The sequence below is a fragment of the Argiope bruennichi genome, chromosome 5 (assembly GCF_947563725.1).
Source record: "Argiope bruennichi chromosome 5, qqArgBrue1.1, whole genome shotgun sequence".
Classification (NCBI taxonomy): Eukaryota; Metazoa; Arthropoda; class Arachnida; order Araneae; family Araneidae; genus Argiope; species Argiope bruennichi.
In genome coordinates, this window is record NC_079155.1 from 103,310,186 (window position 1) to 103,325,266 (window position 15,081).

General features: G+C 28.6%; 1 protein-coding gene across 1 annotated transcript; it reads right to left on the minus strand.

Annotated features, from left to right (window-relative positions):
- Positions 1–218: 218 nt before the first annotated feature.
- On the minus strand, positions 219–8,012 carry LOC129969473 (ER lumen protein-retaining receptor 2-like). Its single transcript, XM_056084057.1, has 4 exons — positions 7,822–8,012; positions 4,716–4,975; positions 2,817–3,069; positions 219–488 (listed from the first exon to the last, which is right to left on the minus strand). Exons 1-4 carry the CDS (start codon positions 7,910–7,912, stop codon positions 454–456), a joined length of 639 nt encoding a protein of 212 aa, XP_055940032.1. The 5' UTR covers positions 7,913–8,012; the 3' UTR covers positions 219–453.
- Positions 8,013–15,081: the final 7,069 nt, after the last annotated feature.

A 15,081-nucleotide genomic window follows, 5' to 3' on the forward strand; every position in this document is an offset into this window, starting at 1 on the left:
TTTTAAATTGCATTTCATAAGCTATTTAATTTTATAAACTGTAATTATACACACAAAGAAAATAAAATGAAGCAGACAGACCAGCTGAATTTATTTAGACCTAGACTTGGTTCAAGGCTAGTTGTTGGTAACTTCCTTTATTATTACTGCAATAAAATTTCTCCCAAAAGCAACCATGATAAAGAAAACAAATGTCAGAAAAATAAATATTACATACATTTTTCTTCCGTGGAATAAATGGGAAAAGTTACCAAATCAATGAGAAAGACCTTGAACCAGGTCACAGCCATGAGCTGAATTTTTGGACTTACAAAAATTGCTACAGCACGTAAACCACTGTTGTGAAGACATTCCAAAATCATGTAAAAGTTCTCAGTTCATGAATGTAAAGTCCTCAAATGCCATCGCCTACTTCCTGATGAGACATGTGCACAACAGTACATGATGGTTAGCTTATGCTGGCAATTTTAGAGCCTTGCCTTTAATGACTGAAATGAAGGGAAAAAAAAAATTATTTATTCATAAATATTTATAAAATGTAATGCCTTCATTTTAAAACTCCATAAAATGTATCGAGAAAATATGAATATTTCAAGGGGGTAACAAGAAGTGAATTTTTATTAAAGTATGATTTTCATTTTTTTAAAAGAAAGAATTGCAAACAATTAAATGCAGATATATGCATATAAAAGTGAATATTACAATTAAAATACTAATATTATAAATAGTTGATTAATTTTGTTTACATAATTGTTTAATAAAAGTTGTCAACATTTAAAATTATATAAAATTTTATTTAGCAACTATAGCTAATGGTGAATAAAATATATAAACATATAATTTTAAAATAATAACATTCTTGAAAAAAAAATGTTTTTTCAAATAAAAAAATAGTTATAAAAATTGTGCAAATTCTCTGTTTCAAAGAAAAACATGCCATTTAATTTACAATATATGTTACCAATTTCATTTTAATATATTTTCTTAGTATAATAAGAAAAAGTAACAAAATATGTCTATTTATTCTTCACATCATCTAAATCCATTATTTGTATCAATTTTTTTTCTTTTTAAACTTTTAATAAGATAAAATGTACAAATTACAAAACAAATAAATGAACATTTTATTTATTTATGACTCGATCAGTAACAGAAAGTGTAAAAACCTCAATTTTTCATCCTCCAACCCCAGGTTTTTTACTTTTAAAAATAACTGATCCCCTTTCTTCAACAGCTACAACTCTGTTCTAAAAAATTTACATTAAAAATACTATAATGCAATTTATATCACTAAATAAATTGTATTATAACATAATGAAGCAGAAAAATTAGTCAAGATATATGCTTGTTATTTTACTTGTCACCCCCTCCCTTTTCTTTTCAATTTTGATTTATTTACCAGCATTATTTCTTTAAAAATTAAAAACATTGTGCACTTTAAAAGTATTTTTAACAATACATATTTCCTGTTCTTCATTATTTTAGAAGTATCTTTGGTTTATTGCAATTTGTGAAAATAAACTCACGAAAGACAAGTAAAACTGGATGTTATATAACTAAAAAAAAAATCCCTTCTGGTTACTTATTACACATGTTTTAACTAGTAAGATTTTTTTTTGTCATATTATTAAACATTTACATCATTCACTTTTCAAAGCAACAATATTTAGATTATCACCAAAGAATCTGTATATCCTCTGGAGACTTTCAATAACAAGAGTATCAAAAAAGTTTATTTGGTTCTTTTTTTTTTTATTTTAATTTTATTGGCTCTCTGATCCCAAGTTAAAATACATCATATCACATTTTGTTTTAAAATAATATAATCACTCCAGTCAAAACATCTGTCTACAAGAAACTGATGTTCAAATAAGAAGAAAATTTTAAATATAAATTTTACAAACATTTTATTTTTGATAGAATTCAAAATATTATCTTCAATGATTTTTTTTTAAGCTCTTTGGTATATTTATACTCTTTCCTTAATAGAAAACTTCAAAGTTTTCTGTGCTTTACCAACAAAGATGCATATGTTATAATAAACTGTAAGCTCGATAATATATAGCATATTTACAATACTAACTAAGATTTATCAAGCTATTTTCCAGAGCTTGGCAAATTCAAGAGAAGAAACTTGTACTTATCAAATATAAGAAATAAAATAAGTGAGAAAATAAAATTAGAGCAAATTTGAATTTATCTGAAATTAATTTACAAAAAAATATGTAGTTCCATTATATATTGTGATGTTCCACTACAATATAAAAAGTTAATCCAATAAAATTCTCTTTGTCTTATTATTTCATTTCAGTTATTAACATCTAATACAAGGACTAATTTCAGATAAATCTAATAATTCTAAACCATAACCATATGAGGATATAACAACCATGCCAATAAACTCCCTTTCTAATCTAATATGTATCAATCCAGCTTATAAAATTGATTTTTTTTGTTGTGTCTGTGGAACAATGTACTTTGCTCCATTCCCAAAGCCAACTCTACAACCAATTCAAAAATGTTCCATTTATTATCGTCACGAATTACCATCATTTTCAGGTTTAACAAATGGTAGAATGTTGTGCAATAGTAGGAAATATATACAATTTTCTATTTTAAATAAGTTTATAAACATTGTTTTTGTAATTCACTTTACTGATTTTTTTTTTTTAAATGCATATAAAATAACATTAAAAAGTTCCAAAATATAGTGAAGCAATAATAATAAGAAACATGTTAAAAAAAGGAAAAGTTTTTTGCAACTTAAGTTATAAACAAACGAATAATGACAATTTTTTCTAAAAAAATGTACTAACCTTTGGTAATGTATAAATAGAAAAAGTCGCAATACAGAACAGTTTGTACAATTCCAGCAATGATGGCAATTAAATCGTAGAAGCCCTCTGAATAGTAACGGTACACCCAATTCAAGATGTACAGAGCTCTGTATGAACCCAGGCAGAACAGATAATGGGAAGTGATGGTTTCAGCTTCACCAGTCTTGGAAACCATGAACAGCTGAGGCAGAATAGCAACAGATTCCAAGTAGATGGAGAAGGTCCATAAGATCTGAATATAAAATAAAATCAGGCATTTCAAATTAATTAATGAAAATGGTAATTTAAAAATAATAACTTAGAAAAATGGTTTTATGCCAGGCTTTTCAATTTATATATTTCATTTTTTAAAAAAGATTTATCTCTTAAAGTAAATAAAAATTATACCACATTTTTTTTTATTAAGTTTCAAAATAAGATATCAAAAATACAATTTGCTTGTTTTCTTTTACATATTTTCAGTGGCTCTTACAAAAATATATCAAGAAATAAACAACATGAAATTGACCAATATTATTTAGATCTGCACATGTCTAATTAACTCTTATTCATGCAAAGAACGTTTTCAGAGAGCAATGTTTACTAACTAACATGAATAAATTATCAACTGACCAAACATTGTATTCATACCACAACTTATAATAAGACATTAATAATTAATCAACTGCTTTAATTTTCAGCTAACTGTTGTACCAGGTGATAAGCTTATAGGTGTGATTATGAACTGAATTATAATAATCAAAAGTTACATATTTGGTTACTATCATACAAACCCAAAAGTACTGAAGATTTTTCACTCTGTGAGTTTACAGAATTAGCACATGATTTTTAGATCCAGTCCATTTTTTAATTTTTCCTCCTAGCCTATCTGAATGATATGTGAAGATTTTTCATTCAAATAGGTCAGAAATTTAGCAAATGTATTTCATTTTCAAGACTATCTCTTCATTTTAAATCTTATCTATCAAGAGAAAAATAAATTATTTATTTTAGAGCAAAACTTAATAATTTCAGGCTTTAATCAATTGCTGAACATCCAAAATGAACTTCAATCTATTCAGATATGAAATGATAACAGATAATTCTTAAATTAGAAATTCAAAAGAAAAATGTTTCTATCAATGAGTTTTGGTAAAAATAAATAAAAAAATCATTTTATTTATTAAATGAGTATTTATAAAGAGAAATTTAAGATTTTTGAAATAACTTATTGAAACTTATAACATATATTAAAAATTGGTATTTTTGAAGGAGCAATGAAAATATAAAAACCACCCAGAAAATACAAAAGGTAAAGCATACATGTTTTGGATTTTTTATACAATATCAAGATTATATTCTAAATGTAAATGATTCTGATCTAACTGAACAATGGAAAGTGCAAAAAAAATTACAAATCAATTCGAATTGAATTTTATCATTATCAAAGAATTTCTAGGAATACTCGCTTACAAAAAAAAGACGGAAGGAAAATAAACAGCGAGAAAACAAAAAAAGCAAAATGCCAGAACTAAAAATTTTTAAGAAAACCTCATCAATTAAAATATTTAAAGTATCTATCAAAATAAATTTCACGAAAACAAAGAAGATATTATTTCAGAATTCTTCATATTACCACCCCTTATAAAAGAAATAAATATACGCTTATGAAAACAATATACATTCATGTTTTTGGTACGAGGTGGCCAATACACCATTGAACGTATTCTTAAAAAAAATGAATTTGCTTCATAAGAAAGCTTCACACATAAGCATTTTCCATACTATTTACAAAAGCTTTGTTTTCTTCACTCATCATAGCAATTATAAATAATAAATTTTTATAATATGAATGTTTGAAAGTATATTTACAGAAATTCAAACCATTATATCACTTACCTCAAGTGGTGTGAAATCATGATTCACAACAAGAGATAAGATGATAACTGGGATGACAAGAAATTCAATGCGGAAGGTGTCATGATTTCGATCATAAGTGGCCTTAAATTTAACATACATCAAATACAATGTAGCCCATGAAGCACCAATGAAGAAAACTTTCATCACAGAATTATAAAGAGATATAAAATTGCTGAGGAGATCCAAATAACGAGTGGTGTATACCAGGGCAAAAAGTATTTGACTTTTTCCCGAAATGCCTGAAAAATAATAAATGAATAATTAATAGCTCCATTTTTAAATATCTTTTTCCATAAAATTTTATTTATGTAAATATATTCTTCTGTATTTAGAGCATACGAATACAAGAAGATTCAAAATTAAACAAATAAACCACTAGGGAAAGTTAGATAACACAAAAACAAACCAAAATTACACAGTAATCAACAACATTTGAAGGATATTAGTGTAGACAGAGCAAACAATGACTACACATACATATAATGCACCACCAAATGTTTGCAAATTCACCTCAGAATTATCTTAGTAAATTTAATTTATCATAAAAAATGACTATTCTACAAAATGAAGAAAAATCTATTTGAAGAATTTTAAAGACTTTCAGTAATAAGCACTATCTATTTACAATGAATTTTAGTATCAAAATTTCATTTTTATAAATAATAATTTGCAATTTATATAGAAATATCAAGTAATAGTTGTAGGCTATCTATTAGTTATTAAACAGCATTAAAATTTATATACAAATATCAAGTTATTAGTTATAGGCTATCTATTAGTTATTAAACAGCATTAAAATGTATCTATAATATTAAGCGAGATAAAATATGGTTTGAAAAATATAACATCCTAGAAAACTCTATTAAGTTCATTATACTTTTATTTTGCAGAATTATTTATATACTCTACCTAAATATTAAATGGAAAATTTAAAATATAAGGTAATAAGTCTTAGTAAAGAATAAACTTTTTTTTTTCTCACTCTCTTCCACACAAATAAGATATTAATGTTATGTATATGAAGAAAAAATTGCATATAACGAGACAGCATTAATCAGAATGAATTTAGGAGAAATTTTACTGAACAGATTTTTTTTAAACAGAAACATGAATAATTAGATTTGCTTTAAAAAAAAATCAAAAAAGATTATACTGCTACTTTAAGCAAAAGAGAATTTAGATCCTCCAATAGCAATTAAACACAGTTTTCAACAGACTGGTTCAAACAGTTTACTTTATTCAATATACTCTATATAATAAAAGGCTAGATTGGTAATTTTACTTCCATGAGATATAATAATGTAAGTAAAAATCATGCTAAAACTTCACTAAAAAATATTAAAATATTTTTTTTTAATCTATTTATATTCTGTATTTTTAAAAATTTTTAAACTACAGGGAGAATTATGCATACTTTTCTTATAAAATGAAAATTTTACTTCATGTAAAAGAAATGAATTATCAAATAATGTCATCTACCATGTATTAGCATTAATGCCTCAATATTGATTCTACTATAATCATGATATATTCAGGAATAAATTATTTAAAGCGCGAATTTGAAATTCAAGAATTTGTAATATAATTTTGCATATGATATTATATAATACTTAAAACTTTTATCACAAATAGTTTTTTTTTTTTTTTTTACTACATTGGATATTTTTTAGATACAATTCCATTTGCATATCAGTCAAAGAAAATAGAAATTCAGTCAAAAATTCTCATTTCTATTCAAATTTTTTTTAAATAATGTTTTTAAAATTATCATTCTGTATATTCTTGTTCAGTATTAATATATTTTGTATACACGAACATACATTTTATTAGAAATAATTTCATTACTAAAAATATTATTTTGAAGAAACTGTAAACTAGCAATTCATTCTTGTTGCTAGTTAATCAAACTTGATAAATCCAAAATGGACTCATCAAGTTTGATTATTAAGTTAGATATTTTTCAATAAACTGAATAAATTAGATATTTTTAATTGGCTAAATTTCAAAATAGACACTTTTTATTAAAAAGAAATTTAAATGAATTTCTGAGCAAAAAATATTTTAGGACAGTATTCTAACAGTATACAATAAAAAAATTGTGCATACAAAAATATACATATGATAAAAAAAAAAATACAATTATAATGATTAAATGAGATTTCATTTTTAACATCATTAGATAACATCAAATAGAAAAATGATAATATATCATAAAATAAATAAGATAGTTATTTTTTTTTTTTTTCTACCTGAAACACAATTTTTCATTAATATATTTTTATCGTGAAAATTTTTAATTTGAAAAAAAATTACTGAAGTTTCAAAAACAGTTATTTAACTAATTTGTTTAACATTATAAACACGAAAATAATTTTTCTTTTTTTTAATCTTTAAACACACATACTACATATGCAGTTTTGAATATGCAAGTAATGTTATTTATTCATAATTTTAAGAAATTATGAAAAAATTTGAAAACTACACATAGCACTTACAAGTGAAAGTTGCTCTTTTTTAATAACTTAGCAAGCAGAACACACTGTCCATAATATTTAAAAACAAAAGTAAATTAATACTGATAGTTCCTCTACATATTTATGAACATTCAGTGCAAAAGTACAACCAGAATATAAAAAAAAAAGTTATAATTTTGGCATCAACAAACACACGCCTATTTTCAAAGGTGCAATATGCCATAATTTTGAATGGATTTGTAGTTGTGTACCATATTAGCATTTTTTTACTATAATCTTTGCTAAATCAATCTAATAAACCACATTAATATGAAGGATTTTCGACTGCAGCGAGCAACTGGTGATTCATACACAACACGAAATGCTCAGACAGTCGTTCATTCTTAAGCCTAAATTGCATTATAATGAACATCAAGTCTCAACTTTAAATAGCAAAGAGATTTTGTAATTGCAATATATAATTTCTAAGCATAATCAGGCTGAACATCTTGACGGTTATCAAAGAAAATGGTACCCATTTTAAATGAAATTCACAGATACCGGCTGCCCGGTTTAAATATATCTCTTAATACACGTCAGGACAAACAATAAACGAAAAACTTTTGATTTACCTGCACATGATCTCGTCTTCCATATTTTGAGCAACAAAATAATAATGGCCAAAAGGTGAGACAAATCACCCGCTAATCGAAAAACATTCATTTTGTTCAACAAATAATGACTTTACCAGCAATCAAGTCGGCGTGAAGAGCTGGCATACACCACTACCGTGACGTGGCTTGACATAAACCAATCTTGTGGACATAAACAAGAGGCATTATGGGAGTTAAAATTTTACGAATAGGTGAATGGCATTAGATTTTAGTTCTGTTTTTCTCCATAAAAAATCAATTTCTTCAAATGTAAATATTTTTTTTTTTAATTAACTCACAAAATCTACTTGAAAAAAAGGTTTCAAAAGCGAATCCATGTAATAAGGGAACATATTTTATTCTCTTTTGACTCATACAAACTTTTTGTGAAACAACAACAACAAAAAATTAATGATATTTTGTTATGTGCTCATGTGTAATATTATAAATGCATTTGCTATGCAGTCTAAATATGATTACTTGCATTATGATACAAGTAAGTTAGCTTTTATTTTTAAATAATCTTTGAGTAATGCTTAGTTTTATGAACATTTACTGATGAATGAATATATCTTAATATAAAACTTTCAAAGATCGTGGAATAGCATTTTCATCTCATAGAGAGCTTTGGAAAATAAAAGTAATGGGTTTGTAGATTCAAAAAAAAAAAAAAAAAGACGCAATCGTATCTCTAAATTAGCGGGAGTGGTCCCCACAAAACTTTCACGCATTCTATTAAGGATTATCCCTCTCCACTGAAATAAAATTGTGGATCTTGGACAAAGCCGGACACGACGAGAGTGCTCAGATTTTTTTTTTTTCATATATGACAATTATGTGCTTTTTAGTATAATAAAGATAATTAGCACTTGTGTAATAATTGCAGATACAATTCGGTTTTAACGGCGACCAAAAAAGCACCTAAGGAAAAATTAAAAGCGCCAAAATATAAAAACATACTCAAGTAGCAAGTTATATAATCACATGCGATTGAAAACGCGAAATCGGCAAACAATTTTCTTGGCGCTTTTTGCTTAACGTTGCAACTGACAAGTACCTAATTGCACGCCATTGGCGAACAATAATCACGAAAGACCGCCTTTTGGCATGAATCCAACATTTTGCTGAATTTAACATAAAATAATTGTCGGTTTTTTTTTTTTTTTTGACGATTAATCACTGATACAGGCACCAGAAAATCAAAATATATTTGCAGTGCCTTTTTTTTCCAGATTGATTAAATTTCATTTATTTAAATCATTGCATTTAAGTTATCGCGCTTTCATACTCGAAAAGAAAAACATATAGTCGGATCAAAATTTGATAAGAATTTATACTTCATATGTCAACACTATAAACCAAAGTTCATTAAGTTGATACATTTTTGTTGTATACAATCTCGTTTTTGAAGCATGCAAAAGATTATTCGCATGCGTGCAAAAGATGAATTTCGTTCCAAATTTGATGCAGGTCTATACAGGGTGTCCCATAAATATTGGAACAAACTTTAAGGGGAGATAGGGGACATCACAAAGATTCAGATTTGCACAGCAACCCTTGGTCCGAAACGCCTTCATTCGGCGCTAGGTGGCGTTTAAGGCAACAGACCTGCAATCCCTCAGTCACCAGACCGCCGGATGTTCAGTAATTTGCATCACAATTTGTATAAATATGGATTGTTACGAGGTAACAGACATAGTGAGTGTATGTCACGAGTGACTTTAACTCCCAGGATGGAAGAAAATGTGTTGGGTACCGTTAGAAGGAATCCGAGTGCCAGCATATGAACCGTCGCTACTCCCGTTGGAGGATCTCGGAATGGAGTTCATCGTGTTTTGCAACGTGAAGACTTACACACATACCATCTGCCAAGCGTACAGTTACAGCAGTAAGCACCCCACAGATTATCCACCTCGTGCACGTTTTGCATGGTGGTATCTCGATCAATGTTGCCAAGATGCGAATTTCTCATCCTACTTTTTAATGATGGATGAAGCGTACTTAACGCGAGATGGGATAGCATTGTGGCCCCATTATGGCAGATGTGTTCGTGAACATTTGAATCAGGTGTTTGATCACCGATGGATTGGTCGTGGTGGACAGGTTGCCTGGTAACCACGCTCTCTTGAATTAAACAGCATCGATTTCTTTCTTTCGGGTGCACTGAAAAGTGCTGTGCACGCAACACCTGTAGATTCAGAAATGGATATGGTTGCAAGAATCGTCTGTGCTGCTGCGGATATACAACAAAATCCGGGTGTATTTGAGAGAGTTCGCCAGTCTATGGTCCGACGGTGTAACGCATGCATGCTAACAATGGTGGAAACTTTGAACATCTTTTGTGAAATTTTCAAATATCATGCGCCACAGCACATGTAATATCTTTGACCAATAATTCATTTCAGATTATCTCAATCTTGTGTCTCTTCATTTGTACCTGTCATACTACTTTCCCATGGCGGTTCCGACCCCGGGTTGCTATGCAAATCTGAATCCTTGTGATGTACCCTACCTCCCCTTCAAGTTTGTCCCAATATTTATGGGACACCCTGTATTATAGATGCTAAACATGTGTGTTAAATTTTATTTACTCAACTCTTTACTGTGTAATTATCATGTATATTTCCCCTTGAACATTCAGATAGGCGTTCTCTGAAAAAATTCCCTTCAGAATTTGAGAGAAATCTACAAATTTCGTGTACAGGCAGTTAATTAAATTTAATCGGTCGATGGTGAATTTTTGAGTTGTTGTATTCACTCACAGACAAGCATGATTCTTAACAATGGAAATGTCTCTTTGGAACTCCCACCCATGCCCATCTCTTCCTGCATAAAATTGTCAAATTTCGATTTTTCACACATGAGATTTATGTGGCTTGTAATGTAGTAAAACAAAATGATGCTTGTATATTAACTGCATACAACTGGTGAACAATAGTTGCGAAAGATCAATCTTTGGCGGGAATCTTTTTACTGACTTTGGCTAGCGATGCTTGGCGAATAATCGCTGATTCAATTTTCTTATACTTAATATCAGACAATCGGGAGATCGCCTCGATTCTCCTCCGATTGAAGCCAAAACTACAATTGTAATCAAAGGATAACATACTAAATTTCATTTATTTACGTCTTTGAGTTTTCAGATTTACATGCATGCAGTAGTACAGATTGACAGGTGGTTAATCTACAGATTAGGTTCCAAATTTTTTGAGGATTCAAATTACAGATGCTAAACTGGTGTATCAAATTTTATCTATCAAACTCTTTACATTTTGTAGTTGTCGCCTTCACTTGTACGCGAGCAAACGGACAGACATTCCTCGGAATAGATTTAATTCAAAATTTAACAGAAATCTTCAAATTTGGTGTAAAAGCCATATACCAAATTTCTTCTTTCTAGCTCAAAGCATTTAATGTTCACCTACAAATAGGGCACTATAATTTCAAACATATGTTTTTTGGAAATTTGACGATTTTTAATTTTTGAGAATTTATTAAAACCTAGGGTTCGAATTTTTTGATAATGTCAGTATTTTCTCTTTCTTTATTTCATACCTTCTGAATTCATCGAAACATCTGAAGAAAGCAAATGTAACCATATTTTCTTTACATTTTTTAAAATTTTAGAAAAATTTATTGCGGAAATTTGAAATTCTGGAAATTATGTTCTGAAACAAAAAAAAAAAAACAAAAAAAAAAAAAACCCTCATTACTTGAGGAAAAATTTCTGTTTTCCCGTCTAATACAATTTCTGGATAAAGCTGGTCAGGGATAGCATGAAGAATGTTGCGAACGGTTGAGTGCAGAAGGGCCTGCGTTTTTGAGCTTACCCGTTCTTTATTTTAATAGATCTTTGATTAATTTGTTTCCTTTGTTTTAATACAAAATTACATACATTTGAATATTGTTATGCAACTTTTGAACATTAAAAGTCCATTAATCCAAGAAAAGATACACAGTTCTGGTCACAATTGAAAGTGCCATTATTCTTACCAGGTAAGATTTCGAAATTTATTTCGAATATGACATCATACGATTCTTTTTACATAATTCAGATAATATGCAACAATTAACTGCAAATGATCACGAAAGTTGCAAAGTGCCAAATGCGACTTTCTAAGATATTATTAACTGCATTGCTCATTCAATAAAATCAAAGTTTATTGTTGATTTTTGTTTATCGAATCACAATATTAAAAAAAAATGAAAAATAATTGTTTGAATTGTATTTAATTTTGTTATTGCTCTGTAAACTATACTTATTGCAACAATTACCGTTGCATCGTTGTCAAGATTGAAAATTATAATAACAATTACTTGAGTTCCAGCATTGGTCACAGACGATTTACCTTCCTAAACATTTTATTTATAAGATCCAAATGAGCAAAAAAAAAAAAAAAAAAAAAAAAAAAAAAAAAACCCTCTAAATTATGATGCTGTTATTGCTATAAAACATGTAATAAAATACATAATTTAATAACTGGTACATCAAATTGTATTTATAAGTTTATGAAACAAGCGTTTTTGTTTATTGATTCATTAATAACTACTATTTTTAAGATAGAAATATTCACTTTATAAAATAAGTATAATTATTTAACAGTTTCTAGTACCCCCTTAGTCCTTATTATACTAACAAATATCAGGAAAAGTAAAATGTATTATATTATTAAAAGTTGGTTATTTTGTTGTATGGAAATTGTATTTGTTATATGAAAAGTTATTTTGTTGTATGAAATTTACTTCGCACACAGAACCCACCTTTAGCTGACTGCACCGATTAATCCCAAATGGGCCCCTCTCCAAAGGGGCCTTTACAACGGAGTGTAGTCTATTCTTGGTTCAATCCTACTGCTTAATTAGAATAGGGCAGACAGAATTAAAAAAGGCTCAATACAGCTACTTAAGAAAGCTATCTACCCCCCCCCCTCCTTAAAACAAATTACTTATAATATTTAAAAACTGATACAAAACAAAATTGGAATAAATCAATGTATTCTTACTTTGTAATTGCTTAATTTTATGTCCTGGTGAAATCAGCCTTTTCAATAAAGTTTTAATTCAAATTTATTTTTATATTATTAACAGAAAAAGTCAAAATTCGGTACAGACAGATTAAGCTAAAAATGTAAACATTAAAAAAAATCTAGTTTCATTTTAAAAATTATAAAAAAAATCGTCTCCAAAAAGTTTTTATTCCACGTTTTATTTTTTAATTCACACCAAATTTGAAAATATGCAAAAGACGGAAGAAAACCACGCGGTGCACGTTAATCGAATCCAAGGCAGCAAACTAATATATATATTTTTTCAAATGACCCCCCGCCTTTTTGTAGGATAACTCTGCTCTTATAAATCAACCTTGCAACAAGCTCTACTTTTATTCGGACTGGTCCTGAAACTGATTTAATTACATCTAAGAAGGTTCGAATGATTTAAAATAGTGAGGAAATTGTGAAAGAATTCAGCACTGATGTCCATTTCATTCACATGCCATGACATCCATCCGATATATAATCGTCTGCCATCGTCTGTAACGCTGGGTGAAGTTAAAATTATTCCATCTCTTTCTTTGTTTGCGTCATAATCGGATGAGAAATCCCGATTTCATTTCGGCTACTAGCAACTAAAATAGTTTTTGTTTTAAATCTTTAAATTGACTAATTTATCGGTGAGCAAATAAACCTAAGCATGAATAAATAGAAAAGATCAATGAGCTGAAGTTTATAATTTTCACCATTTTATACTGATTCGCTATATTCACTCTTCACAAACTAAATGGAAGATTATTACTAATATTTTCTTTTGGCATTTTTTTTTTCTATTAGAGGATTGCTATTTGATTAAATTCGATTGTAATGACGAGTTTGATTTGATTGTCTTGAAGCATATGGTTAAAGAAGATCCTATTGCAACGAAACAAAACTTCTGATACTATTATATGTACATTTAAAAGTATACTGCAAATAAAAATAATTAATATTTCTCAAGTACACTGTCAATGTGTATGATATTTTTTACTACACCTTTTCTTAGTTAATCTGTGATAGTCAAATCTGAGATACTATTAACGGCTCATCTATACGGGCACATTTTCCAATTCATGTGACTAGCTTAATTGAGCATCTCATCTTTTAGCACAAAGCTATTATGAAATATTTTTACGATGCATGAGATATTCTTATTTCACAACGCTAAGCAATGATGATGTCGTGTCCTCGTTACCACGGAAAGGGGGTGCAGTAGCTTCTGAGGGTAAAAACCCCTGAGCACCCGAGGGCAGAAGTCTGACTTCTAGTTCATATGAAGATGAAACACACATTCACTTGCACAACCCCTTTTTACAGCGGGGCACATTCACACACCTCATAGATAGAACACAGATGAAGAACAACCATGCCCGAACCGGGATTCGAACCCGGGACGCCCAGATCACGGGGAAGATGTGTTATCCGCATGCAAGGACGCCGGCAACGCTAAGCAATATCACGAGGGTATAACAATGTAGAATACCTTTTGATATTTTGTAAGAGATACTGTGGCTTTATGTTCTGTTCGTTAGATCAGAAATTACACTAGAGTATCACTGCCGCGGCACAACTTGACGTGTATCATGTTAGCTGAAATTCAGGGCCAACCTAAACAAAAATGGGACCTCCAAAGTTGATTGCCGGGACCTTGAAATAAATTTCTTTCAACGAAATGACAATTTATGCCATTTCGCTATTTATTACATTGCATAAATGCGCGTACTAAAGACTTAAAATGATACATAACTAAATTATTTTTATAAAATTAATTACAAAAAATAAGCAATAAATAAAAACAAATTACGAATATTACAAATTACAAATAACTAAACTTATACTATACAATATGGTATGCGAATGATTAGAATAAGATTTCAATAAACGATTTTTATTTCACTATCTTACATGTAGCAAATTCTTTGATATGATTATCATAATATAGGAGGGGTTCTTCTGTCAAATTCGGATTTTATAGAGAAAATGTATAATTATAAATTTTTCTTCATTAACAATAGAACTCATGTAATTATTATTATTGTTATTTATTTATTTTCATTTTTCAATCTTGCAAAAGATTTTTCATCGAATGCGATGGTATTGATAATTTCACTATAATTTTCAGAACTATAATAAAATCTACATAAAATTCAGATAAACTGTCTTTAAACAGATATTTCAATATTTTTATTACTATGGTCTAGGAAGAAAA